At 52.8% G+C, this 26846-nt stretch overlaps 7 protein-coding genes across 7 annotated transcripts; 3 read left to right on the forward strand and 4 right to left on the reverse strand.

Moving 5' to 3' along the window:
* Window positions 1-343: 343 nt before the first annotated feature.
* BDZ83DRAFT_649773 (uncharacterized protein) lies at window positions 344-1280 on the forward strand (the record flags this gene model as incomplete). Its single annotated transcript, XM_060510311.1, has 3 exons — window positions 344-711; window positions 850-993; window positions 1262-1280. The coding sequence occupies 3 exons, from the start codon at window positions 344-346 to the stop codon at window positions 1278-1280; spliced, it is 531 nt and encodes a 176-aa protein (XP_060367245.1).
* Window positions 1281-1941: 661 nt separating this feature from the next.
* BDZ83DRAFT_573060 (uncharacterized protein) lies at window positions 1942-4112 on the reverse strand (the record flags this gene model as incomplete). The annotated part of the gene is made up of 3 exons (XM_060504584.1): window positions 1942-2654; window positions 2770-3588; window positions 3716-4112. 3 exons carry the CDS (start codon window positions 4110-4112, stop codon window positions 1942-1944), a joined length of 1929 nt encoding a protein of 642 aa, XP_060367246.1.
* A 3803-nt stretch (window positions 4113-7915) lies between these two features.
* Window positions 7916-10427, forward strand: BDZ83DRAFT_572870 (alpha amylase; the record flags this gene model as incomplete). The annotated part of the gene is made up of 2 exons (XM_060504561.1): window positions 7916-9421; window positions 10353-10427. The coding sequence occupies 2 exons, from the start codon at window positions 7916-7918 to the stop codon at window positions 10425-10427; spliced, it is 1581 nt and encodes a 526-aa protein (XP_060367247.1).
* A 132-nt stretch (window positions 10428-10559) lies between these two features.
* BDZ83DRAFT_219578 (uncharacterized protein) lies at window positions 10560-12340 on the reverse strand. Its single transcript, XM_060501746.1, has 3 exons — window positions 11443-12340; window positions 11310-11389; window positions 10560-11247 (listed from the first exon to the last, which is right to left on the reverse strand). Exons 1-3 carry the CDS (start codon window positions 12232-12234, stop codon window positions 11028-11030), a joined length of 1092 nt encoding a protein of 363 aa, XP_060367248.1. The 5' UTR covers window positions 12235-12340; the 3' UTR covers window positions 10560-11027.
* A 1443-nt stretch (window positions 12341-13783) lies between these two features.
* Window positions 13784-15972, forward strand: BDZ83DRAFT_219615 (mitochondrial branched-chain alpha-ketoacid dehydrogenase kinase-domain-containing protein). Its single transcript, XM_060501747.1, has 4 exons — window positions 13784-14302; window positions 14468-14616; window positions 14687-15672; window positions 15733-15972. The coding sequence occupies exons 1-4, from the start codon at window positions 14188-14190 to the stop codon at window positions 15794-15796; spliced, it is 1314 nt and encodes a 437-aa protein (XP_060367249.1). The 5' UTR covers window positions 13784-14187; the 3' UTR covers window positions 15797-15972.
* A 621-nt stretch (window positions 15973-16593) lies between these two features.
* Window positions 16594-18369, reverse strand: BDZ83DRAFT_219647 (Stc1 domain-containing protein). The gene is made up of 6 exons (XM_060501748.1): window positions 18034-18369; window positions 17926-17970; window positions 17623-17857; window positions 17405-17569; window positions 16906-17352; window positions 16594-16850 (listed from the first exon to the last, which is right to left on the reverse strand). The coding sequence occupies exons 1-6, from the start codon at window positions 18063-18065 to the stop codon at window positions 16719-16721; spliced, it is 1056 nt and encodes a 351-aa protein (XP_060367250.1). The 5' UTR covers window positions 18066-18369; the 3' UTR covers window positions 16594-16718.
* A 4649-nt stretch (window positions 18370-23018) lies between these two features.
* On the reverse strand, window positions 23019-25670 carry BDZ83DRAFT_613690 (amidophosphoribosyltransferase). The gene is made up of 4 exons (XM_060507772.1): window positions 25152-25670; window positions 24948-25096; window positions 24359-24886; window positions 23019-24306 (listed from the first exon to the last, which is right to left on the reverse strand). Exons 1-4 carry the CDS (start codon window positions 25283-25285, stop codon window positions 23438-23440), a joined length of 1680 nt encoding a protein of 559 aa, XP_060367251.1. The 5' UTR covers window positions 25286-25670; the 3' UTR covers window positions 23019-23437.
* Between the last annotated feature and the right edge of the window lie 1176 nt (window positions 25671-26846).

A 26846-nucleotide genomic window follows, 5' to 3' on the forward strand; every position in this document is an offset into this window, starting at 1 on the left:
ATCCAGAGACCTCTAGGCCCTGTGGTCAGAGTTCAAACAATATCACAGTGGCTTCCGAAGAATCCAACCACACGTCGGTCGAGGCAGAGCAACCCCAAGTGCTTCGTCCACGACCGCAAGGCGTTGAAATGAAGGGCGGCTTCTACAAGCGCCATGATCTCCATGCTTCAACACCACGTTTCTTCGGAGAGGACTCGACGGGACAGATCTTACTTCTCATCAGAGCTGACGAGGATTCTGTCCATCCTCATCACATCCCACATCACCCTCTCCAACCCGCACAAACCACCAGTCAACCAGCCGGCCAGTCAAACGACCACATCGACGAGCCCCGACTCCAACAATGCCCATCGACAAGTCTGCCCCTCTCAGGCTCGACGACGACTTCGGCCAGATCGACGCCGTAGCCATCGTGGCTAACAAGGACATGTTGAAGTCGGAGAAGCGACGCAGGGCGTTCCGACGGTGCGGAATCCGGCTGGGCGACAGCACGAACGCCGTGGACAGCCGGACCGGCACCGATGCCAAGATCCAGCAGATCGACGCCGGGCTGGAAATCATGCTCTGCGGGGCCAGTCACGCGGAGGCGTGGGAAACCGGGCTCCGGAGGCACTACTTGAGAGGTCCAATGACTCCCGACGAGAAGGAGGAAATCATGCTGGACCTAGCCGTCTACGTGGGCTGGCACCAGGAGGTCTTGTGCGCGTTGGAGTAGGTGAAGCTCGCCGTCTAGACGGCTGGAACTTGGAAGGACTTCACGCGGCGGAAAGTCGGAAGTTGTTAGTTGTTAGTAAACAGGTATGGAGCGCAATATACACAGTTTTCCATCATGCAATACGTAGTACATAGTGAGGCCCCTGCAGATGGCTCCGCCGAGGGTTCTGGCCCTTATACAGGTGGTAGTGTTTCCTTACTCGAGGGCTTCAAGTTACACTGCCCTGCCCAGCCAGTGATATGTTTGGGTGCTATGGTCATTCGTGCGCTGTCTCAGAGGTAAGAAATTCTAGTTTGTCTGTCGCAGAGACCGAATAAAACACATCGCTTATATGACGGATGTAATGTGCGAACCGTAAAAGATTGTATCCGCGAGGACGGGCGTATCAAGGCAGGTCATCCGTCATTGCCTCTGCCCACCTCACGAAGTGAAATGAAATGTTCCAGTCTCACGTCGTGAAGAGAAAGAAGAAGGACAAAAAAATATTGGGGAAAGGAAAATGAAGGTCGCTTGTGGGATTTGAATCCACAAACTACAGTTCGGTAGCTTTGCACTTCAGGATTAGGGGTATAACCATCTTAAGCTTCTGGGCAAGAGTCCCTTTTACTGCTGTTGAGAATTTCCGAGGTGAATCAGTATATAGTCTATGCCCCGCCATGTTCCGTGATACCTCAGGCTGCGGGTGACGAATACGCATGCGAGGCATACCCACTTGTTGTTCAGGTACGAGTGACACTAGAGTGAAGGATGCTGGGGCCTAAATAGGACGATAGAAGCGCATAGGGCAAGAAGCGAAAGAAAAACACCATGCCGGCTGAAATAAAGTAAAGGGGACAGGATGAGATGCTAAAAGAAAGTGACAAAAAGAAAAAGGAGTCACCGACGGTGAATCGAACAAAACGTTAGGTTGAGTGAGGCCTCGGACTTATGGTTGAATATATGACTCCCTCCAAGTACCCCTCGGCCACGTTCCCCTTGTGCACCTTGTGGCAGGAGAGAAGGAGAAGTGACCCAAGTAGCTAACGGTGCACCTCGTTGCTTAGACAAGTATCCCTTGCTCTAATATACATTACACCTTCCCAATATTCCTGAGGCGATGGAAAGTGGTACCATCACGCCATTATTGTACAGCGGCAATTCTTTCTGAACCTTATGATTCATCCCACGCTGCTCTGGCAAAGCAGCAGCACTTGTCTCCAAGCTCAAGTACCCCTTGAGCAGCCTCCTTAAACACGAGCAGTCGGGTTGTGCTGCTTCTCCTGCGCAAACGAATCCCGATGATAATCGGTGCCTCCAGCATGGGGCACAACAGGTGGGTTAACATCCTGCCTAAAGACGTACCTCTTCCAAAAATAGAAGAATTGCGCGAGCCCGTATCGCGCAAACGTGCGCAAAGGCACGCTGAACACAGCATCCAGCTCCTCGAGCGTTTTCTCTTTGGTCTCGGGAAGCAGGAAGAGGACTAGAAAGAATCCAATGATGTTCCAGCCGCCATACCACCCAAAAGCTCCCGTTGGCGTAAAGGCCTTCTGGAGAGACGGCCAGGTCACGGCGAGAATGAAGTTAAAGAACCATGTCGTGGCCGTTGCTAGGGACATGCCGATGGGTCGGATGTACAGCGGATAAGCCTCGGCAGAGTAGGTGAAAGGTACTGGGCCCTCGCCGGGAGAGTAGACCATGCCGAAAAGGTAGATACCCAATGCGATGCAGGCGATTTTGGCGGGATTCGTTGGTATCAAAAATGAGAAGCCAGTAAAAAAGAGGCAGACGGCCATTAGCGGGAAAGTCGTGAGAAGCAAATTGCGCCTTCCAAAGGTGTCGATGGTGTAGAAAGCCGGCAGAGCAAAGAGCCAGTTGATAATGCCAAAGCCAAGGGACGCCGATAAGGCACTCACTTCCGGAAAACCGGCAGATAGGAAGATCTCGGTACTATAATAAGCTATTCGTAGTCAGCATTGTGTCTGAGATGAACAAATGGAGAGAAGCCTCCGGTAGGAAGCAGCTTGCACCCCGTTTCTAATATATGGCCGTTGAACCGCGAAATATGCACCCACCGACGAGATTGATGCCACACAGCTGCTGGAGGGTCATCACGATTTCTGACGCAATCATGGCGTTTCTGTTCCTTCTAACGGTGAAGAACTCTTTAAGTCGGTTCTGTTTACCGATGCCTTGTGTCTCTTTCTCAGCCTGTAAGAGGGCATGGGCATAGAAGAGGTCGCGAGCAGCCTGTACCTTCTTGAAGCGTAGCTGGCACATGGACTTGTAGGCATCGGAGTGGCGGTTCTTAGTCAGGTACCATCGAGGGGACTCAGGACACATGTAGCAGCATGCGCAGACAAGGACAGCAGGTAGCATGGCGCTGCCCATCATCAGTCTCCAGTTGAGGCCGACAATGCCGCTCTTGTCAGGCACGTAGTAGAATGCCAAGTCGGCAACGTAACCCATCATGATGCCAAAGGCTGTCCACAGTTGCCACTGCATGACGAGGGCGCCGCGCAGGCGAGGAGGCGCACATTCAGCGGCGAAAATGGGAGTGGTGGCAGATTTGGGTCCAATGCCAAAACCGAGGCAGAAACGAGCGATGAACATATGCCACCACGTGTTGGTGAAAGCCTGCCAGAAACAGGCCAAGGCAGAGATGAGACAGGAGATGAAGACGGTGCCCCGGCGACCGAACCGTTTGTTCATGGGCTCTGTAAGCCAGCAACCGATGACGGCGCAGCAGAGATATGGAGCAGAGTTCGTCAGGCCAAGGAGCCAGGTGTCTCGCTCAGTCTCTCCTGCGATGCCGAACTGCTTTTTGTAGAAGGACTGAGCGCCATTGACAACAGTCTCGTCCATACCCTGGACGACGGCGCAGAATGAACAAACTAGGGGAGGGTTAGTCTCTGTACGTAAAGAGAAAGACGTAGACAGAGAGAAGCTGGGGAGGCATATAGGGAAAGGATAAGAAAAAGGTAAAAATAGGAAAAAGAGTAAAGAGACGAGAAGACCGACCGGCAACAACACCATAGAGCATCTTGGGGTTCCGCCACTTGTGAGTGGACTCGCCGTCAAGTACTGCTCGTTCATCGGCAGTGATCTCAGCCATGCTGTCGTACTTATTCATATTTCCAGCGATCATGGCACCAAGGCGAAAAGCCCGAATGTCTTCTTCGTCAGTGATGCCATGCTGTTGACAGTAGTCCTCGCCTTTTTGACTCAATTGTTCAGGCGTAAAACCAGCAAGAGGGTTCTCCAGCTTGCGGGAAGCCTCCAGGCGCTTTCTCTCCCCCTCGTCAACCGCTGTGGCCTCGGACTGTCGTCCTGGATGGTCCATGTGAGAGTACTCTGTCTCGGCATGCTCTGACGACGACTGGTCGCCAATCTTTTCTCGCTTCGGATCCGAAGCCATGTTGGTGGTGGCGACTGAGCTTCAGCCTGATAGGGGAGATGGTTGTAGTCGGGACACTGCCACGAGGGATAAAAGTCCTGGCAAAGGGGTGCAGACTAGAAACTGTAGGAGAAATAGGTGGGTAGATTCAGATCCCAAGACAGCCAAGGTAGCCTCCCGGCTTGGGACTGCTTGGCTCCTTATGTATCCAGACACTCGCCAAGAAACGGAAAATTGAAGATAGTTGAGTACAACGACGTAATCGGAGACTTCTCCATGAAGCTTCACCTCGAACGACACCGAGAAGGTGGAAAGCTAGCGCGGTCGCGCCTATGGATTACATGGAAAGCGGGGATGGGGCTGAACGCGGGGAACAAACCCGCAAGAATTGGTAAAATCATGGGACAATAGGAAACGGAACTGAAGCCGTAGATCGACAAGTTCGTTCGCACTTACCGGCAGGCGTTGGAGGATCTTGGACGACGTCATGACGCTTCCCACGTCTGCGCTTGCAGACGGTGTGACAGGGAGGATAGCTTCATGTTCGGAGAAGGGTCCGCGTTGGTTGTAGGAGCGAGAGGAGGTCGGTACTTGTAAGGCAGGGCGCGGTGAGAGAAATCTCACCTGGGTGTAGGGAGATCTTTGGTTTGATTTCGAAGGGTGGCCAGGGCGTGCCAGGTAGGAAGGATTCGAAACCTGGATGTCAAGAGACAAGTTAGGACGCGTCCCATCGGTCGTAAATTATCGCTGGAGGGTTTGCTCGAATGCGAAGAGGGTGGGATCGACCTAAGATCCGTCGAAGATGAGAGGTTGTGTTGGAGTCTGCCGGCAAATTGGATTGCTTCCGCGCAAAGTCTGTGGTGCGAAGAATGGGAGAAGGTGGTTGAGATGACGTTGAATCTGCAGAAGTAAAATGGGTCCGCCGTAGTTTGTCAGGTAGGAAGGAGGGAAAGTGCGCCCCTGTCAAGTGAGCTAGTGCGGAAAGAACGCCTGGGTGTCCCTGTCTGTGATGTGATGTGAGATGGAGGTGAGGTGAACTCGGAGCTTGTGCCTGCCTTGATTGGATCTCGAATTTTGGCATCACGTGCCTGGGATGCCGTTCTGCTTTTTCCCCAATCGCCAAGGATTCGGGGCATCGCCCAGTCAAGTCAAGATTCAGTACCTGCGACCTAATGCTGTGCCCAGAAAGCGCTAAGCGATCCTGCCACGGCTGGATTTGTGCCGCATTTCTTGGCTGTTGATGGTCCTATTGACATCATTCCTCGGGTCTCACCACATCTTTTGCAATGTATATGTGAGTGAGGTGTCAGTTCGATATCGATGCGGCGGGTTCCTGGGCATGCGAACTATTGCCGCGATGCTCATATTCGTTTTTTTCATCGAGACCATGGAGACATGTAGTCGGATTCGTTTCCCGGGCACGTGGAAGGAGCTTGCGTGCTTGCCTTAGTAAGGTAGGTACGCTTTTTAAAGTTGAGACTAGAAGGTCGCAGTGCCCATTAAAAAAGGTTGGCGGGACCCGTTCGAACTTCAACGGCGTCGGTTTTCCAATGTCCGCCGTTGGGTCCATGCGAAAATCAATACTCTGCATGTCAAATGCAACATGGATGCAAGAATACAGCCCAGATATGCCTGTATCATGTGGCGGATACATATGCGGCCACAAGCACACCGCGTCGTTCTGTCTGTTGGAAGCCATGTGCCGTCTCCCAGCTTACGTCATATCACAGGAACCGCCTACTGAGTAAAGAGGTTGCATCTACGGTGGGTTCTCCACTATATCCCGTGTTTACGTATGGTCCTCGTCTGCGAACGAGTATATCGGAACATCTCGCCGTTTTCTGTCGTCATCTGTATCTTTGGTTCCAGTACGGGTAGGTGCATTATTTCTAGAGGGTCTGTATTTCTTCGGTTCTCCAAGGAAAGAAGTGCACCTTTTGCATCAAGCACGCTGTACCTTCCATACCGAAGAACCCTCTGTCAGCTACTTTCATAGCCGAACAGCCAATGCTTGTAAATGCGCACCCGACGAGGAAAGAGAGTTCCAGGATTGGTCTTCACTCAGAAACAACCGGGCAAGTTGAGGATATCTATGGAATTTAAACGTGTCGCTGGAAAAAGTCGTCTCTGAGCCAAGCTTTCCGCAAAATCTTTCTTCCATTTTCCAATCTCGCCAATTGTCCGAGAATGGTAGCGACACAGCTCTAGCAACCAACGCGAATCCAATGGAAAGTCAATTACATTGAACACTGAAAGTATGTTGTCGCTATACGAAGACGATCAGCAGTCTTTTAGTAAAAGCAATTGGAAACAGCCCACATGACAATAAGGATGAGGATGAGCTGGCTCGGGAAAGGGGGTTTGCTGTCATCTCGAAGAACTCTTACCTTTGGATTGCTTCGACAACATGAGAGTGATAAACATATCTGTACCCATAGTTACACTCTACAACATCGCGATACTACCTTACCTTGGCTCGACATTGATGTCTCCATTGACTCAAAGGAGAAGGTAAGGTGCTGTATAACAAACATCTTCGAAGGTCGCGCTAGCCTGCCCCACCCGTTCGCCAAATTCAGCACCTACCCACCTCAGGAACTATCCATACTTCAAAAGTCCACCGGTTGGTTCCTCTTCGTTGAATCTGATTCGAAGCTCGATCTCGACCTCACAGCCTCACGGAAGGCCCCGTTACTCCTGCGTCGGAACGTGGGAACATCACAAGTGACAAACACGCTCACACCGATGGACTAAACCCAGATAGGACCAGGTCCAAAAGCTCCAGCACCTGCAGCACTGCAGAAGGGGGCAACGTCCACTCTCTCCCAAACGGAAGCTCACCGATTAGGAAAAGCCGGGAATCCATTCGCTCATTCACGCCGGAAGAGCCAACGCAATTAATCAGAAAAGCACTCTATAGAAGAGTGGAATATTGACCGATCGGGATTAAAGTGGAGAAGAGCCCCCGTCGCCGGAAACTATCCGACTTGGGGCTTTGCCGTTTTCGAACCGACTCGGACGGGAGAGCCGGGGTTGACTGTCTAATGTAGATTGTGTTAGCGCCCAAACTCCTTGTTCAGGATGCGCAGAAAGGAGCCTCTTCTTTATCACCGCCTTCCTCTTGGGCTCTGATATCCTCCCCCCAAGAGTCTTGTTGTCCCCCTTCTCTCGTATTTCTGACTTTTTCCCCTCGCTTAAATCCTTCCTTTCCACTAACGATGCGTTTCGCAGTATCCGAACTGTCGACGAATGCTACGTCTAGGACTCTAGACCACCCCATCCACCGCATGGGTAGGGACGGTAGTGGATCTACAGATGGAGACGACGGCTGGGATCTGATTCAAAAGGGACAACGTGAGCTCACCTAAATCGGCTGGGACCACTCGATCTGGCATGTTATTCGTATTCTGCCAGTAGCACAGCCCTTTTGGCAGGGGCGATTTGGACGGGGTCCGCGAAACGAGGCCCTCGTCTAAAGACGCGAGTCTGGTATGTGGGAGTAAACTGCTCGTGGTCCTCATGGGTGAAAGATACAATATATGCTGGTCAACCGCTGTCTTCACACTTGACCTTAGTCTCTCTTCCTCCTCCTCCCTCCCTTCTTCCATCCCTCTCTCCCTCTATAGGTGTCGCAGTTCAAGCCAAGGCAATCACTCGTTCTGCTTTGTGCTGTTGTCATTCGTTGATCCCTGCCGGTCATTATACCCCAATCGTTCACCAATCGACTTTCTTTACATCGTATCTTCTCCTGCTCGTTGTTCTTCCTTCTCTTGGCCAATCAAACATTGCCTTAATACCTTAGTCTTCTCATCAACTATAACAAAATGCGCTCCTTCGCAACATCACTCTCTTTGCTGGCCGTCGGGGCTCTCCAGGGCGTCTCTGCCTTGGACGCTGCCGGATGGAGAAACCAGAGCATCTACCAGATCATCACCGACCGCTTCGCCACCTCTGACGGCTCGACCCCGGTATGCGATATTACCCCGGGGCTGTACTGCGGCGGCACCTGGAAGGGCATCACCAGCAAGCTGGACTATATCCAGAACCTTGGCGCCACCGCCATCTGGATCTCTCCCGTCGTGAAGAACGTCGAGGGCAACGTTGGTGGCAACGGAGAGGGCTATCACGGCTTCTGGACCGAGGACTTGTACTCCATCAACCCGCACTTTGGTACTGAGGCCGACCTCTTAGAGCTCTCCAGCGCACTCCACGCCCGCGGCATGTACCTCATGGTTGACGTCGCCCCCAACCACTCCGGTCTGAATGACTCCCCTGGCAACTACACAAAGTACAAGCCCTTCAACAAGCCCGAGTACTACCACAAGGAGTGCTCCATCAACTGGAACAACCTCCAGTCCGAGCAGCTCTGCTGGCTCGAGGGTCTGCCCGACCTTCGCACCGAGGATGACTTTGTTCGCAAGATCTACGCCGAGTGGATCAAGGACCTCGTCACAAAGTACTCCATCGACGGCCTCCGCGTCGACACCGCCCTCGAGATCGAGCCCGAATTCTTCACCGAGGGCGGCTTCCGCGAGGCTGCCGGCGTATTCCTCCTCGCCGAAGTCAGTCACTCCTCCCTGACCCTGCTCGCCCCTTACCAGAACTACCTCGACGGCATCATGGACTACAGCAGCTACCACCTCTTCGCCACCGTCTTCTCCACCCTCGAGGGCGACATGGACAAGGTCTACGAGAGCGCCAACACCATGGCCGGCATGTCCTCCATCGATCCCTCCGTCTGGGGCTCCTTCGTCGAGAACCAGGACCAGCCCCGCTTCCCCTACCTCAACGGCGACGTCGCCCTCGCCAAGAACATGTACGCCCTCACCATGCTCCGCGACGGCATCCCCATCGTCTACTATGGCCAGGAGCAGCACTTCAACGGCGGCCCCAACCCCAACAACCGCGAGGTCTTCTGGACGACTGGCTTCGACGACAAGGCTGAGCTCTACGGCTGGATCCAGCAGACCAACAAGATCCGCGCCCACGCCGCCGCCGGAAACGCCGACTTCCTCACAAAGGAGCGCACCCGCGCCGTCTTCTCCTACGGCAGTACCGACAGCAGCCGCGTCATCGGCTTCCGCAAGGGCCAGCTCTTCTCCATGTACACCAACGGTGGCTCCGCCGCCAATAACGGCGTCATGTTCTCCATTGCGCGCAACGTCCATGGTTTCGCCGTCGGCGCCGAGGTCGTCGACGCCTTGAACTGCGAGTCCTTTACTGTTGCCTCTCACGGCCGTCTGTGGGTGCAGATGCCCGCCGGTGGTCTGCCTCGCGTGTTCTTGCCCAAGGAGCAGACCGAGGGTCTCTGCAACGATATCAAGGCGCCTGTGGCTGATGCCACTGTCAAGGTCGGTGTTGACAAGAACACTGGCTACAACAGACGGGCGGTGATGCTGGAGTAGACGTATTAATGTGTGAGGGGTGCGTGCGAATATGTAGTAGACTGGGAAGCAGTATTGAACAGGCCTAATCATCAGGCCGTTATGTGAACCTGATGATCATGCTCATGTAGATAACTTCTGAATGCCGAGCGTTGTCTGCGTAATAATTAATAGTAATATGAAGCCATGTGTCTTAAATGTCCTGCCTTTCCTAGAGTGACAACAAGCATTGTGTTTCCCAAGGCTCGAGAAAGCTCTTGGCCGGTCTGACTTTGACTTGTGATGCCACTCACGACTCGGGTCTAGAGTGATCCGTATAGGTGTCGTTTAAGAAGGGGTATACAAGCGTGACGAGTAAGGACAGAGCGGCGGACGGGGCATAATAGCATGAAACCTTGAAGCAGACCAAAAGCCTGGTGGACCTATTCATCCACTGCCCGTTTGGGGACTGAGATGGAACGGACGGTGGGATGAACTTGCCCTCCACCCAGGTCCCACGAGCAGCATCATGAGACTGTGACGTGCCTGCCTACCTTGAGAGTCCAGCTTGGAAGGAGCAGGCTGGTACTAATCGCACCTTGCCTACTTTCCACACCTGCCGCGAGAGAAGCCTATATTACCCCCCCTCAAGTCCATTCCCGTCACCAACGGCAGCAGGCGCCTCACAGGCTTGCGAGGTCAGGTCAAACTGCCGTTTGGCGGGATGGGTACGGGCGAGCCTATTCGACTGGCTTAGCCTACACCAGGGTTCTAGGTTCGAGTCCCAGCACGAGCACCAAGAGATGTAGCCCCCAATTCAGCACCGAGGAGGTGAACTCTTTTTGGTTCTCGCGTGGTTTGGACCTTTTGATGTTTGTGCAAGGTTTCGCTCACTCAGCCAACCGCATGCTCTCTGACCGGATCGGGCACTTCACGACAGACGGCGGCCAACGTTGATATCAAGGCCCTCTGACGCGTGCAGATCTTGGGAAGGCGTGGCTTGGAAGTTTCAAAACTCGGCGTTCGTTGAGCCTTCGTCGGTTTGCAAGACCAGGCACAGCAGCTCTGACGGCACACAGTGCCATGTGAAGCGCCAACGTGATATCTGTTTGTACCAACGAATAAGGCTCTTCTCCCTCTGCCTGGCTGGCTCGCAAGCCTTGCTAAAGAACCATATCCTCCTTGGCGGGCGATACAAAGCTAGGTCTCACTTGTGCAAACAGAACGATGTAGGCTTGAATGTCATAGTTGTGGTCATGGGAAAATGTACCGAAACCTGTTCCCTTTCCTTTCTCATCTTCTTTCTCTTTTCCTCTCCCAATTGCCCAGAGGTTAAAACAAGAAACTGTAATCGTGACTTTTTGTGGTATCCGCTATGCTGTAGTAAAGGGACCTAAGAGGAAATGCGAGATTGCGTGGACTGGGTATCCTGCTGTCTTTCCAAACACCATTGCTATGCTTCAGTCGTAACCGTACTCGATAACTTTTTGTGGCTTCATCACTCGTTCAAATCTCTATAGTCATCACGCATAAAAGACGAAGGCTGTAAAACAAAGTCGGGGTAGGGCGAGTGTCACCGCCGCAACGGCGTGCCCGCGGGTGTGCTGTAAGCGGAGCGGTCGTAGCTCTTGTGCTTTGACCGTTTTCGTTTGAGGGCGGTCCAGTCGGTTTTCCAGTTCTGAATGCTTTGGGCGAGGTCGTCGTCAACATCAGTTGGGCATTGTACTTCTATGGCCTTGAGGCCGAGGCGTAGGTAGCTGAGTTCCGAGTCGTTTTCTTGAAGTTCTTCTTCTCTGCGATGAGTCAGTATGGAAGGCACACAAACAACCCACAAGGGGACTGTTTCGAGACATACAAGTCATGTACTCGACCTTGGAGGAAGATGATTCTTTGTGCTGCGCGTTCTGCGCGGGTTACGAGAAGTTGGTGAATGTGCTGTGTTCTAGTCAGTGAGATCCTCACCCGAGTTTGGTATTGTCATGTCTCACCTCCGATTCCTCTTGACGGGCCTTGAGATTTGTGACGAGGGATTCTAGCTCGATGTTGAGTTTTGCTGCTTCAGACGCGATGCGGAAAGTATCAACTGCGGGCTTCTTTTCGACAGTAGGTTCAGGCGAGGGCGTATCTCTTCTGAATGAACTGCGAAAGGACGGTGAGATTTCCGAAAGGCCCGACCGAAACCATGACGGCGAAGGCGAAGTCCATAAGGACTCGTGCTCAACACTCCGGGCGTCTGCCGTCCAGTTCTTTGGCTTGCCCTGTGGTGTTGCTTGAGGCGGCTCTCCGGCTAAAACTGAATCGATCTCATCAAGCTTTCCGTGCATGGCGCTAACGTTGGTGTCGGGAACATCTTCACCCGCGAGGAGCTTTTGCGCCAAGTCGTTGAGCCGCTGGATCAGACCGAGAGTATCTCGAGTATTTTCAGTGTTCTCATTCGTCTTTTCAGTCCCGTGTGAATGGGTTGATGCAGTGAGATCATCCTCGGTCCATGAGCGCGCCAGGGGGCTCTTAGCCACCGGCGTCGAGAAATAACCACCAGGCGTTGAAAATTGCTGGCGAGGAGTCGGTGAGAGAGGTGAGAAACCCCGATAGCTCATCGGTGAGGGAAGAGAGGGCGTTGAAATTTGCGGTGAAGAGGCATGCGGCGTTACGGGGACCGATTTGCTGGTTTGGCTTCTGGAACGGCGCAAGCGGCCTTTGCATGGGCTGTTGTCGTCCTCATCGTCATTCAAATCGAGAAAACGTAGGCCCAGCCCCGAATCCGATCTGCCGTCCGACATTTCTGGTCATTGAAGTAAATAAGGTATTTGGACAATGTTTAATAGGGCGGCGGCCGGCCAACCGAAAAACCGGGTCTTTGGCCTCTTAGACAAAATAGTCCCCGTGTGTATGTATTCCTCTCAGAGGAAAGGTATGGGGAACGGAAAAGACGCGCGACAAGGCAAAGGACTGCCGGTTTGGGCTCGATTGCAATGCGACGAGTCGACTCTGCATGCACCGGATGAAAGCAGCACGGCGCGGCGAGCTAGTGGGAGGTAGTATTCCCGAAGACGATCCGAAAGGGCGGCTTCTGGTGCAAATGCCAAAGATTGGGGGATTTTGGGCGTCAGCTGCAGGAGAATCAGGCGCTGTTTGGTCAAAGAGGCCGACCAATTGGCGATGCGTCGAGTCTTGTCTTTGGCGCGTTCGACGCGTGAGGTGGCTTTTGGAGGCGTGGGAGGCTGGTGAAGGCTGGGCGAGGACTCGGGGGGCTTGGAGAATTGTGGCGCCTTGCATGTGACCACAGGGGTCAAGCTGGGACTGTGACAATGGGTAAACGCTGGAGACGGATTTACCTAGGGCCATTTTGCGAGAAGGGAAGGACGCGACCGGGATGTGATTGGGGAGGTGACGGCTAGAGCTGCTAGCAGTTGCTGTAGTGGAGGTGCACCTACCTTACCTTACCTTGCTTGAGATGCCTACGCAGTAGCTGCCCGCTCTGCCATAGGTGCTTCACAACCTTCTCACCTTACGTCAGCATTTACCTCAAGGCTCAGTGTGGGGGCAGCAAGCAAGCCTAGGCACGGGCAAAGCTCTCTCGGCTACGAGGAAGGGCGGACGCTGAACCAAAGCCCCTCCGCCGCGGTTGACCGTCGTCGCGTGCTGTAGAGTTGGAGAAGGAAATTGATAGTGACGGAAGTACACATCACCTGCCACGATCCGTTCCTTTCCGCCGTCCGTCACTCCGTCACATGCCCGATATATAATCGTGACTCTTCATTGCCCGGCATTCAATCTTACGTTGGTAGTAGTAGGTATGCGTGCTAGCTATTCGATTTTGATTTTTCTTTTTTTGTTTGGTCAGGGCGATTTGATGGTTCGGTCCCTCTTCCTTTTTTTTTCCTTTTTTGGAGCTGTTTATCTTGAGCGTCTTCTTGGATGACAGAGCAAAACTGCTCACTATCTGCGCTATACCCAATGTTTATTCTGGAGATGCTACACGGCATCCATCCAGCCTGTGTCTCTACTAGGGTACTGTAAGAGAGCTGTAGGTATGTGTGCCCACGCTGTAGAGTTGGCAGCGCACAAAGACTATTGCCGTGATACCGTCGAATGAATACCCCAAATCACCATCTTTACCTGGCTGATAGCTGTTCGAATAAAGAACCTGAACATACACACTCGCACCTCGGGCTAAACAATTGCGAACCGTCGTTACGGCCAGAACCGGCGGGAAACTCGCTTGAAGCGCACCTCTACGGTCGGCTATGTAAGCCGGGTCGAGGTACTTATCGTGCTATCATCGAACCATGGGCCTAGGCAGTATGACGCCGAGTCGGGGCAAGTACCTGCGTACCATTGCCGTCCGCCCAGAACATCAGGAACTCTCCACTGAGGAGCCCTGGCCCGGCCTTGTTCCTGTCGTCCCCGGCAATCCCAAGCTCTCACCTTCTTGAGGTCCCAGTTCCTACTCCGTCTCCATTACCAGAAATAAACCTACACGAAACACCTCCCGTACGCTGCACGCGACCTCTCCTTACTCCCATTGACTATGCGGCAGTAGATCTGGCTTGAATTTTCAACCTCGTCTCCTAATCCCTCGACCTCTCTTCCTCCGCATTTCGCCCGCTCGTGTCTGTTCCATGTTGCCCTGCGTCATACAGCCTCGGTAAAGGCCGCCCCAACTCGGTCACGCGGGGTTCGATTCGAATACCTCATTTCAACAGTAGATCGCCAATTCCGAGCCGCCCAACATGTCGTGGAGGAAGACGGATAGGTTGATGGATACCATCAGGCATTACGCCAGTTTCCCGGCAACTGGTGTGAGCTTGAGGCAGATGGTCCAATTTGGAGAGAAGCCCTCAGTCGGTTCGTCAACCCTTGGCAACTCCCCTCCGTGTCCCAACGGCTTGCATTTACCTCTCTTCTGCTCCGTTGCTTGCTTAGCTTGTATGCGATAGCAATGCGCCGATTCCTAATTGACTAGCCTTTCGTGCAAGGTGCCATGTTGCTGACTGTTCATTGTGCTTCCAGGAACCCTCTTTCGTGCCTCACAATTCCTTGCCGAGGAGCTACCAATCCGCCTTGCCCATCGCGTACAAGAGCTCGACGAACTTCCAGATGGCCTCAACGACATGCCCTCCGTGAAGCGAGTGCAGGACTGGTACGCACAGTCATTTGAGGTACGTCAAGGCTCTTCTGTCGCATAATGCATGAAGGACATGACTCACTGACACTTATCCGTCTGCGCAGGAACTCACACAACTTCCCCGACCTGACTTGGATAAATCAACAAAAGAAAGACTCTTGAGGCCCGCCAAATCGTACGGGAAAGGTCCAATGCTCTCTGAGGCGACCCGAAACCCAAGCATCGAGGAAGGCCAATATGCGTCTCTGCCGCAGTCCAATGGAAACGGCTGGAGCAAGCAGAAGAACGTCGCCGCACGGAGATATTTTGCAATGGTAGATGACATCGGCGATTGGCCGCCTGAGCTGCGATTGTACAACGAGCGCTTCGCCAAAGCCCTGCATGGCATCAAGAGGCGTCACGACGGAGTTGTTACCACCATGGCACAGGGCATCCTGGAGTACAAGCGCAAAAGACAGCGCATGCAGATTGATAACAACATCCAGTCATTCCTCGATCGGTTTTACATGTCGCGCATAGGAATCCGCATGCTCATCGGTCAGCACATTGCCTTGACCGACCAGAGCCACCACCGCGATCCCACCTATGTCGGCATCATCTGTACCAAGACCAATGTTCAGGATCTCGCGCAAGAAGCCATTGAGAATGCGCGCTTTGTCTGTGAGGACCACTATGGACTTTTCGAAGCACCCAAGATTCAACTCGTCTGCAACCCTAACCTGAACTTCATGTACGTTCCAGGGCATCTGTCGCATATGCTCTTTGAGACTCTGAAAAACTCTCTTCGCGCCGTTGTCGAAACACACGGCCAGGATAAGCAGGAATTCCCCGTGACCAAGGTCATTGTTGCCGAGGGTAAAGAGGATATCACCATCAAGATCTCGGACGAGGGCGGTGGTATTCCCCGAAGCTCTATACCTCTTGTTTGGACATATATGTATACCACTGTGGATCGCACACCGAATCTGGACCCGGATTTTGATAAGAACGACTTCAAGGCTCCTATGGCCGGCTTTGGGTACGGATTGCCTATTTCACGACTTTACGCGCGATACTTCGGCGGAGACTTGAAACTTATCAGCATGGAAGGGTGAGTTGCGCGCTGTGCCAAGGAACATTTCACGCAACCCCAAGCTAACCCCTAATGTAGATATGGCACGGATGTTTATTTGCATCTCAATCGTCTGTCCAGCTCGTCGGAACCTCTCCAATAGGGACCAGCAGTCATGAGGGACAGGAACGCTCGAGGATTGACGCTAGGGTTGAGGTATACACTGCACAAGAGGCTTAAGGATCGCGAGATCACGGAGCGTCGGCAGGTTGGAGACGCTCAGGAGATGATGAATCGGGGCGATACCGATCCTGGGTATTTCAAGCAAGACAACGACTTGTGATTCGCCTGTCTTGCAACAGGCCATTAATCGCTCCTCAACGTTCGGCGATCGAGACCAAGTCGGATAGCCGAGCCCTCCGTTACTTAAGCCACAGCGGCAAGGCGAAGGACGTCGGGGCTTCTACAGTCAGGTCGACGACACCTTGAGGGCGGGAGTACTATAAGCCAGCATCATGTTGGAATCTGGGATAGGATCATCTCTGCGCCGGTTGCGGCACGCGGGGAGGACACATCGTTTTTTGTTCTCTTTCTTTTGGGTATGGTTTGGGGGCATTTTCAAAAAGAATCACCCCGGCTGGATAGGAGCACGGGATCACACACACACACACATTGGACAGGCCGCATCGGCAATGAGACTGGATGGCGGTGGGCGTCTCGGGTTTCTTTTTTGGCTACATGTTTCTCTCGTTACACAGTTGAAATACACATGGTTGCATAGGGAACGTTTTGATTTGCAAAGTGAACTGACTATTAACGAGGTTGCGGTTACCTGACTAGCGAGGTACCTAAAGGAGCAAAACCTTTTCGTGCTTTCCTTGCCATGATCCTATCCGTTCCGAACCCCCACCGTCCTATCATTGAGAAGTCGTACAGTCGGAGAGAAGAAATCATGATCCCGCTCCCGACGCTTGTTCCAAGTATGTAAGGAAGCTCGTCGAAATGTTTCCATGGCGGCTGAATGAAACCACCGCTACCAAATAGAGTTATCTGGTGCCCAGATGACGCGTGGACCAACGAGGTTCCTACTCGTCGTCACTGTCGACATCGCCGTTGCCGTAAGGAATGGGGTTGAAGAGTGTCTGGGGCTGAGGCTTGCCTCTCTGGAGCGCGCGGTGCTCCTCCTTCGTGAGCTGCTTTCTATCGCGCTGACGATTCTCGAGGGTGTGTTAGTCGGATACCGAAAAATTGGAAAGTGATCCATGAACTTACACCGGGCCAGGGACCGCTAGGAGCAACGCTAGAAGTAGCGACAACAGTAGAATTGGTTCCGTTCTCGGGGCGACCTCCCTCGTAGGTATAGCGACTCTCAATGATGGAAGAGCCACTGGACTGCGTACTGGGGACCTTGGTCTTGATGTGCTTCTTACCAGCCGAGTCGTAGGCATTGAAGTTAACATCAAGGAAGGTGTTGTGAAAGTCGTAGTCACGACCTGTCTCAGTGGTACTTGCAATAGCCGAGGTAGCAGCAGAGGCAATACTCTCGCTGCCCGGGCCGGAGGCGATGGCATCGTAGCTAGCATGGCCGTTATCACGAGCCCCAAGGCCGATCGGGCCGGCAACATAAGGCTGGCGAGTCTCAATGCCCAGAGACTCAATGCGAGTTAAGAGGTCACTCTCGGTAGTGAGGCCGTTGGTTCCAGTGATGGGAGCGAGGGGCTGCGAGGGCACATTAGTCTTGTTCAAGTTGGCATTTCGTGTTCTTTCTTACCCGATCAACCTCGCTACGGAAGTCAAAGATCTCGGAGGGATCAGTAGGGAGGTGACTCGCGTAGTCGTCCGAGTTCTCCAGGGGGTCCAGTTGAGTATTAGGACCGGCCCACGGAGTATAGCCGGGCTCCTGGGTGTTGATCCAGTGCTGGCAAGACTTGCAGATCTGTAGACGAGATGTGGGCGGAAGTGACAATTGCATGTGACTTGGGTACTCACGTTGACGCCATTGGTTCTGTTGTTCTTGGAGAACTGGTCCAAGGTCTTGATCTCGTCACAGGGACCTTCACATCGGATCTCATTGACGGGCTCGCCCGAGTGGATGCGGCAGACCATGCCAGTGTTGGCACGGTTGACTTTGGCGTGTCGATCAAGCTTATCTTGAACAAGCTTCTGCTGCTTCTTGGAGAAGCCAGACATCGGCTTCCACTCACCGCCAATCTTGCAGCGATAACTATAAGAAAATGTCAGCGTGATCAGAGACTAGTCGCATCGGCACCATTCTTGTATATCGCAACTTACTTCTCAGCCATGTTCTGGCCAAGCTTCTCACCAAGGTCCTGGGAACTAAGAAAAATATTTGTTAGTGCTGTTGGCCACAGTGAGAAAATAATACTGTATTTTACTTACCCGCTAGGACGAGAAGAATAGTAAGACGACATGGCTATGATCTTGGTGTGTGTTGGGAATTGTGTTTGTAGAAGATGACCAAATGTTTTTGGCGCGAAGAGTGGGAAGTAGAATGAAGGTTTTCTTGACTGGAAGGTACAAGTAACAAGTAGCGATGCGGATGCTAGTGTTGGCGGATCTGATGAGTTCTAGGGAAGAATTGATGAAAGATGTGTGTTGAGAAAAGGATTTTATGATGTCGGTGGGAATTTCCGGGGGGCTGAGTGTGTGAGTGACTGAAGCGGGACAACTGGAGGGTTGGAGAGAAAGAGGACTCAGAATAACGGCCGGCCTTTTAGGCAGCCAAGAGCGTCTGGAGAAGGCGCGTTTGTTATTCCTCGTCGTTCCTACCGTTCTCAAGGCAGAAACAAAGGGACGACGGGAGGAAAGAACGATGGCCCGGTAGGGGACCTGGTCAGCCACTCAGCTTGAGACTGAAGCATCGAGTAATTCATTCGGTTGATCAACTTCTCTAGGCACATCACATCGTAACTGCACATTAGGATGAACTCATCTTTGGTGTTTTGCACTTACTCAGTACTCCGTGACTTTCTTCCTCCCTTATGCGCATTCGCTAGACAGCCAGCATTAATGTCAAAGATCACCTAAGTATATATGTGAAGTTCGATTTGGTACCTTGGCCCATACATCTAGCGAGCAACCTACTGCATTTTGATTTTGAACAAGATATCTGCCTTCGATTGCGACTTCTCAATAAGTAGCTACCTGTCTGGCATGTCGGTGAGCTCACGTGATTTTTAGGCTCAGGAGAACCCGCAAGCAGGATACTCCTACTACTTGCCATTTAAGAGGGTACTGATGAGCCCCCGAGGCATGAACATTTACCTCTGAAAGAGCTCAAGTCAGCAAGGTTTCCCCCAAAGCGAAGAACGTTGCTACATATTGAGAAGGAATCTCGAAAAGCTGGCCTAGTGGCTCTCTCAAAACGCAGTCTTGCTATTGCCACCATCTTCTTCTGTCAACATTCACTGTCGTTCTCAGTCTACTGCTCAACGGCTTTCTCACTTCCAGAACCGTATACTACCACATCAACATAAGGAGAGGAGCTTATGAAGGAGCTACTTCGAGGCTGAATAGTGCGCATTCAGAGCCAAGCCGAAGCAGGTGCGTAAAATTCCCTTCCAATATAATGAAACTTCTTTGAATAGACAAGCACATACGACCACACCCATCAGAAAATTCGGGATCCCGTCCGCTCTCCCATAGACAAGCTGATGAGGGCCAGATTAGTAGTTGAGTCGGTGACGATCAGCGAATACCTGGTGTTGTATGTTTTTTTTTTCTCAAAATTGACCGGCCACGACCGTTGCAGTTTCGCGGTCTTCTTCCATGTCGTCAGCCGCCACCCGGAGCCACCTCCGAAAAGGAAAAAAAAAAAACCATACCGGCGCTGTGGAACCCCGGCAGTCAGACGCATAAAGCTTGTACACTTCCAGCTCTCACAAAAAACGGCTTATGCACTCACTTCACATGGGTCGGTCTTCTTCACATGGAGAACGTTCCGTTCGGCACGATACTCTGTTGTCCGGTGGACGGCAGTGGATGCCCTCATCTCCATTCGGAAATGTACACCGCTGCATCCGCCGTCTTACTCAACGTGGGGTTCCATTCGGTCGGTCTTCCATTGTCCAAGGGGTCCTGAAGGAAGAAAAGAGAAGAAAAATCCCACAGCTTCCAGAAGCGGAATCGAATCTCCACGCCTGGCAGGGCGCTAGTTTTTGCAGGGCATAGAGCTACTGCAACAGCGGCCTCTACTTCTCAGTTCAGGGCCTGTCTCAACGAAATTTCGAAGCGAGGCGAGCGCGGGGACTTTTTTTTTTTTAAGCGTTCACGAGATGGACGAAAGAGGGAGGGGGTGTTGGAATACGATACCTACGTTCTGCTCATCTCGCGTGAAGCTTTCCAAGGGTCCAATGGGTGGCGGTACACTAAAACGAAACAGCCTTTTTGAACCACGGTAGAGGGATCGTCGAGGATTCCAATACATCTGCGTCGTTGCCACGGGCACCTTTCATATCGCGGCATCCGGACTAGGAAAAAGAGCTTCTGCCCGGCCACGCGGCGGCTCCGGATCGGCGGTTTCCCAACTTCGTGGGACGAGATGAACCGGATGCTTCCCAAACACCCGCGGCGGCCCTCCCCTCCCAGTCCCACCCTGAATCCCACCAGCATCCTTCCAATGTCTGGGTGTGTGTCTTTCAAGGGTGGTGGTTGGTCCAGTTGCAACAGCAGTAATTAACGGAACCGTGCAAAAAGAGAATGGGAAAATTTCCGTTGCCCAGAGATGAGGGTGATGAGGGATGGAGCGATCTGTAACCACCTCGCAGAACCCCCGGAGGATGCCTATGCAACAACGGAGATGTACAAGTACAGCGTCAGAACTCTAGGTCCGCACAGATGCATCGGCAGCACGACATCGTGATCTCCGCGCCCACCCCGAGTCAGCACAAGGATGAGCGAAGCGCGTGGCTTTCTGGGAAAGAGATGTCCATACGGAGTATATCCACCGATCACGAGATCATGTTCTGATCAGTCACAAGATGTTGCAAGACCCCCCGAAATTGGCACAATGCCATTGTCTCTACGAGTCTCGTGTAGAAGCCAAGAACTAGCGAAACGAGAGTGCCCGGCTTATAGCACTCCATTCGCTGGATGAAGAGTTAGAGACGGGATCGCTAAACCATCCTCCGTAATATGAGGTCCAGCGGCAACATAGTAGGTGAGAAGCATCCTGGCATAAGGTAGGCTATCAGACAAAGAGGGACAGAGTACGGATAGCCCTAGAGGAGTTATTCGCTTCGCTTCGCAACCACGGATGAACTTGAGACGACATGGGGCCCGGGCAAGGGAACCCGCGGCCCAAAGCTTCTGGAAGAAGTCTGTTGCGCGTCGCATGGCATGCGTATCCGTACGGATAATGCAGTGCAGCAGGCCCGGAGGCCGGAGGTCTGCCTTGCCCTTTTCCACGAGACAATTCGCACGTCCCTCCCCTCTCCCCTCGATCCTCATGGATGGGACAGAGGGGATTCAGGTTAAGGGGGGATGGTTAGTGGAAACACGGGCGACAGATTGTATCACGACGAAAATCCCACGAGGGGTCCCTGAAAATGGGCCAATGCTCTGTTCTTTTCGAGGAAGCGGGAAACCAATCCTAAATCCCACCAACCCCTTGTCTGGCAATATTCGAGGGCACATTAATGGCCCCCAAGTAAAATCATCGACAACGAACTCGGAACAAGAAACACTCTATGCGGAGCCAAAGCCCCGCGCTTGTGCATGTGCTTTGTGCAACTGCAGAAAAGAGGGCGGGAGGGGGCATCATCCGTCGTCCATCATCTCTACTTCCATGCCTCGAAGTTGGCCATGGTAATGCGGCCATGCGGTGCTTTCCCAAGCCCAGCTGAGCATGGTTGTCGGTTCGAATACCTTTCTACTAAGAGACGCTGTGCCCCCAATTCAGATTGGTTCGAATCTTTGGGGGCGTAAAGTGTCTTAGACAGGAAGGCGGAAACCCGGCCAAACCTTGGCCAAATTCATGCCCGTCAGCAAAAACGTCGGTGACATTGCAGCCGCACGGCTTGCATTTTGCATGGCATGGGCCCAACCAATCCGCCAGAGCATAGGTATCGACTATTGGCATTGCCCATTTGGCGGGGTATGTTGGCCAAAATGCCAAAACGCAGCCCGTCCCAAGAGACCGGCGGACGGCGCGGCCTTTGCATTCCTTGGGATTCTGCCTGTTCCCCCTCTTCCAAGGGTCCGACCCTGAAGAGAGGCATAAAGCTGTGCAGCACTGAGCGTCATAATGACCGGCGATTGAAGGTGACCATGTCCATGCTCTTCTTGCCAGGCCGAAGCAAACATGCGAATCCACCGCGAGATGATCACCCTCCTTCGTCTTCCTGCCTGCCTGATGGATTCAGTGGTGTGAACTTGTGAAGTATCTGTCAGGCTGAAAGACACCCTGAGGCAAAAGGCAAAAGGGTGCATCTAGCAGGCGAGAAAGGGGTCGTGGAGTCCGTCCGATGGGGAGGGCGCCATAGTGGAGAGATTGTCTTACCTTAGTCAACGTGTTGAAGATGTTGCCGCGGCGGCGGCGGCGGCGATGGCACCAACGGAGAGGGGAAAGCCAGTGAAACCCGTTCACTAGGTCAATGACTTACTCATACAGGCGCTCATCTTTCTGGCAACTTCGCCCATTGAGATTTACTTCATCTCACAATGCAGCCAGTGGGCAGGCGGGTTCTCTCGCCCAGCAAAGTTTTGGGCTTGGATGGGATTATTGCGTCTGGGCTGGCACGGACACTCATTATTGGGAAACTTGGGCAAAAGGGCGATATTCCCCACTAGCTGTCATTCCAAATGGACGCCGGTCGTCGAACCGCGGATGTGCCGGTTGGTCGTCCGGGTCCCATGTCTTTGCAAAGTTCGAACCAGGTCCCCTGGCCATGTACCTCTTTTTCTTCATCGTCTTTTCTCTTCACGAAGAAGTTCACTGTGAGAGTTTCTTTCCCCATCTTTTTTCTACTAGGGAATCAAGGGTCCTTGGTGGGAAAAGATACAGGCACTGGGATGAGGGTTGGGATATGAGTCGTGACAGGCTCTGTGCGGAAAGGCTACCTACAGGCTGCAGTACCTGGAGGCTGGGAACCAGTCAGTCCGGCTTGTAACCTGACCACCACCTGTGGGAACGGGAAGAAGGGAAGGGGGGAAACGCGACGGTGGATCGTTTCACGGAATTTCTTCACCGTCTGGCGCGGATGGAGAGAACTGACCGGTCGATGGAACCCTCGGGCTCGGGCCTACGAATACCTTAGTGTAAATGACACAAATTGGAGCGACGTTGACTGTGATGATGTACAAGTATGAAGCGCATGCACTTAACCGGGGTTGACCATCCTGGCCCATATTTATGCAGAGGTTCTGGGTATCTCCTAAGATTACTCATGCTACTACCGGGTACACTCCAACGACGACTGATGCCCACCAAGCAATTGTTTGAATGGATGATTAATTCTTGTGAACCATCTATGTGCAGGACGTTCGAAAAGAACCCTATGTACGGACGACCATACATACCTCTCTCTCTAACCAGCCGAGTACCAATCCAAGTACCCAACTCCAAGCCTGAGTAATAAACCTCAGAGATGAATGCAATGTAGTTCCAAAATACCAATCCCTCCCCAACGCCTCTCTTGAATTTTTGATTTTCTGTATACCCCATTTCCGGCCTTTCTCTGAATAGTTGCGTGAGCATCTTTGGATCGTCTAGTTTCCCCCTTCATGAGCCGCGTTGTGGATGCTGCAAGCCGTTTAGTCAGTCAACATTTCCCATATTGCAAGTTCAATGTACATACCCAATGTCCGCAGGGTTTCCCGGGGACTGCGGGTCAGCTCGTGTCCGGGCCGCCAAGCCATTGGTCTTGGCGATTTTAGCAGCAGGAGTTTCCGCAGAGTCCGCAGGGCCGGTATTCACGGGGCCGCTGCTGGCAACAAGCGCCTTACGCTTCCTGCCACTGTTGCGGGCATCGTCGAGCTGCTCCAGGTAGGCCTCAGAAACGGGGGTGACATAGCAACCGCTGAAAACGCCGATCTCGAAAGTCTGCGTCTTGGGGTCACGAGGAGAAAGCTCGGCGCATGAGGCCACGAGATCCTCGACCGTCTGGTAGATGATGTCATCAGCACCGATTTGCTCGGCAATTTCTGCGTTGGTGCGTCCATGGGCAATCAGATCCTTTTGCGATGCCAAGTCAATGCCGTGGACGTGGGGGTGGATGACCTCGGGCGAGCACGAGCTGAAGATGACCTTGCGAGCTCCGGCCTCACGCGCCATGGTGACGATCTCTCGGCTAGTCGTTCCGCGAACCACCGAGTCGTCAACAAGAAGCACGGTCTTGCCCTTGAACTCGGAATCAATGGTGCTGAGCTTGCGGCGAACGCTCTTTTGCCGCATCTGCTGTCCAGGCATGATGAACGTTCTGAAAACGTAACGGTTCTTGACGAAACCCATGGAGTAGGGCTTCCTGAGGCGCTCCGCCAAGGCTGCAGCAGCCGTGTTGGAAGTCTCGGGGATAGGGATGACAACATCGATATCCTTGACGGCCTCCTCGCCCAGTCGAGCGATGATGTTGTCAGCCAACTTAATACCCTGGCGGTTGCGTGACTCATGGACACTGATTCCATCAATGACACTGTCAGGCCTTGCAAAGTACACTTGATAACGTCAGCAGGTTCCAGCATCATTTCCAATATTGTAGCTTCTTACCGTATTCAAAGATGTCAGGGCTGTATGAAGCCGGCTCCTGAATCTGGTGGAAAACAGGAGGGCAGCCCTTCTTGAAGAGAACAGCCTGTCCAGGCAAGACATCGGTGATGTTCTTGAAGCCCAGCTGGCGCAGAGCAATCGACTCCGATGCAACCATGTAGTCGTAAGCGTCGTCATCAGGGTTGGGAGTCGACTTGCGAGAACCCCAAACCAGAGGACGGATACCATCAGGGTCTCTGAACGCAACTACACCATAGCCGGCAACCATGATGACGCTAGCCCAGGCACCCTGAATGCGCTTGTAAGTGCGCTCAAGCGCGCTGAACAGATCCGTCTCGTTGATACGCGCCTTTCCAGTCTCATTAAGCTCGTTGGCAAAGACAGACAGCATCAGCTCACTGTCACTGCTGGTGTTGATGTGCCTGTGAGCGTCCTTGTCCAGGAAGGCACGGAGCTCAGCAGCATTGGTGAGGTTGCCATTGTGCGACAGGCAGATTCCATAGGGGCTGTTGACGTAGAACGGTTGAGCTGTGATCTGCGTTAGCCTCTCAAAGGCCGTGAGGTGTCACCAGCCCAGCTTTGTTCTGACCTTCAGCACGTCCACTGCTTCCCCAGGTAGGGTAGCGAAGGTGACCAATGCCCATCCATCCAGGCAAGTCAATAACCCTCTTGCCGTCCTTGAAGACGGTCGCTGCCATGCCAGAATCCTTGTTCATGAAGATTCGTCCTCCATAGGAACTGCTGGTGTCAGCCAAAGCCTGCAATTGACTAGGCGTCCTTGAGGCTCCCTTACCTAGTCGCAATACCGCAGGCGTCTTGGCCGCGGTGCTGAAGAAGGTACATGGCTTCATGGATGTCCTGCGCAGCGTCGCAGTTGTCTTCATCCCGGTCATAATGGCCCATGCAGATTCCAAGAATTCCACACATCTTGCCTTGCTCTTTGCGGGATCTTGCGGGAGATCAGTGGTTCTTGAGGTCGATCCAATGCTTCCGTGTTCAAAGAAGCTTGGCAAACGTTTGCGCAGAAGGAACCAACGTAGTTATGGGTGTTGGTGTTCGAGATAGCTTCGGTCGTGGGTGGTGGCGGGGTATCCGATGGCGGGGTATATTTTTTTAGTTGGACAGGGTCCACGCCGTGTTTTCTTCGTGTTTCGGACTTAGGAAAAAGACAGTCGGGGGAACGAGGCACCACGAGATTTTCGGGACGAAACAAGCCGGCCTCTTCGAGAGAAAGTGGATTGGCGCTCGTACTTCGACGAGGGAACGGTGAGGCTCCAAGAGGGAAGAAAAATATTTTCGACAAATGTCGTCGGCGAAAAGCAATTGGGGTAGGAGCAGAAAAAAAAAAAATTCCTCCAACAGTCGCAAACCTTCAGAAGGAATGAATAAGTGGGGCCGATTATCGGTGCTCCCAACCACGCGGTGGGAGCGGCATGTGCGGCAGGTTGTAGGTACCCACGCCCCGGATAAGGCTCCGTGTCAGCGTTCCCCGTGCTCCCTGAGGGCGCTCATCGGATTCTTGTCGAACCCTTCTCTCCGTAGTAGTGGACCTCTTTGTTGGCTCCTGTGAACCGTTACTCCAGTCAGCCTGCATCTTGAGGGATTTCGCCCTCCCACCGGTTCAACCGATGCATTCCGAAAGCCCGATGTGGTTGCAGGCTGAAAAGGGTAGGTCCAGTGACGGTAGCCACGTGGTGCATGACCTACTAGGCCTTAGGAGATAAACTGGAGGGCATGGAACCCGTGAGGGTGCACCCCAATCTTGGCCGCATGCGGTGTAAATTGGTGGCACTGAACCATAAGGTAGGGATTGATGGAGCTGGCGAGGGGAAACTGGCGAGGCAGTCATACTTCATGCGCCATCATTGCCAACTACGAGCCTCAATGTCAAGCAATCATTGATACAGTCGACTTTCTCTAACAGTATACCTCACCGAGTATATATCGATTCAAATACTAAACAGGCACTCTATTGTCTTATTTATACCATACTTTGTTGCGTCAGGCTTAGATTTGACTCTTGTTCGGATCCCCTTCGATAACAAGGTACGGAGATGGAGCTGGTGGGTAAGGGGGCATTTGAGTAAGATGTGCCCGAAAACCACCCAAGGTGGTAGCAGCCTTTGTGATATCTCGTTTTTGTCAATGAGGTTGAGTCTGCATGAGCCACGCACCCATCTTCCTGCTTCTTATCTTTCGACAGAGACAATGACACTGTTTCGTTTGCTGGAACGAGGCTTTACATTCTCGGACCATTCTCCGTCAACTGGACATGATGAGACTAGGCACTCACATTTTCCACGCCGGCAAATATCTCCCACCTGTGAAAAGAAGAACCCTTAAGTCGGTGACCATGGGAATTCATGACATGTGCAGATATGTGGATTTCCTCAAACGATAATTTCCCTGCGGGAAGTCGGTACGACTCTCCAAGCAGCGGTGAGGCATCTGGAATTCGGTCAGATGATGCACCGCTACCTTACTATCG

This window comes from Colletotrichum acutatum (assembly GCF_030867785.1).
Source record: "Colletotrichum acutatum strain CBS 112980 chromosome Unknown BDZ83scaffold_26, whole genome shotgun sequence".
Lineage (NCBI taxonomy): Eukaryota > Fungi > Ascomycota > Sordariomycetes > Glomerellales > Glomerellaceae > Colletotrichum > Colletotrichum acutatum.

Bases quoted from the DNA above. Each gene is read 5' to 3' on its own strand.
- BDZ83DRAFT_219615 (XM_060501747.1), top strand. From the start codon at position 14,188: ATGTCGTGGAGGAAGACGGATAGGTTGATGGATACCATCAGGCATTAC. The intron at 14,617-14,686 runs GTACGTCAAGGC...CCGTCTGCGCAG, and splicing joins GGTACGCACAGTCATTTGAG to GAACTCACACAACTTCCCCG. The intron at 15,673-15,732 runs GTGAGTTGCGCG...CCCCTAATGTAG, and splicing joins AAACTTATCAGCATGGAAGG to ATATGGCACGGATGTTTATT.
- BDZ83DRAFT_219647 (XM_060501748.1), bottom strand. From the start codon at position 18,065: ATGTCGTCTTACTATTCTTCTCGTCCTAGCGG. The intron at 17,971-18,033 runs GTAAGTAAAATA...TATTTTTCTTAG, and splicing joins TATTCTTCTCGTCCTAGCGG to TTCCCAGGACCTTGGTGAGA. The intron at 17,570-17,622 runs GTGAGTACCCAA...TCTCGTCTACAG, and splicing joins ACAGAACCAATGGCGTCAAC to ATCTGCAAGTCTTGCCAGCA.
- BDZ83DRAFT_219578 (XM_060501746.1), bottom strand. From the start codon at position 12,234: ATGTCGGACGGCAGATCGGATTCGGGGCTGGGCCTACGTTTTCTCGAT. The intron at 11,390-11,442 runs GTGAGACATGAC...ACTAGAACACAG, and splicing joins CCCGTCAAGAGGAATCGGAG to CACATTCACCAACTTCTCGT. The intron at 11,248-11,309 runs GTATGTCTCGAA...GACTCATCGCAG, and splicing joins CAAGGTCGAGTACATGACTT to AGAAGAAGAACTTCAAGAAA.
- BDZ83DRAFT_613690 (XM_060507772.1), bottom strand. From the start codon at position 25,285: ATGTGTGGAATTCTTGGAATCTGCATGGGCCATTATGACCGGGATGAA. The intron at 25,097-25,151 runs GTAAGGGAGCCT...TGACACCAGCAG, and splicing joins GCCTGCGGTATTGCGACTAG to TTCCTATGGAGGACGAATCT. The intron at 24,887-24,947 runs GTCAGAACAAAG...CGCAGATCACAG, and splicing joins AAGCAGTGGACGTGCTGAAG to CTCAACCGTTCTACGTCAAC.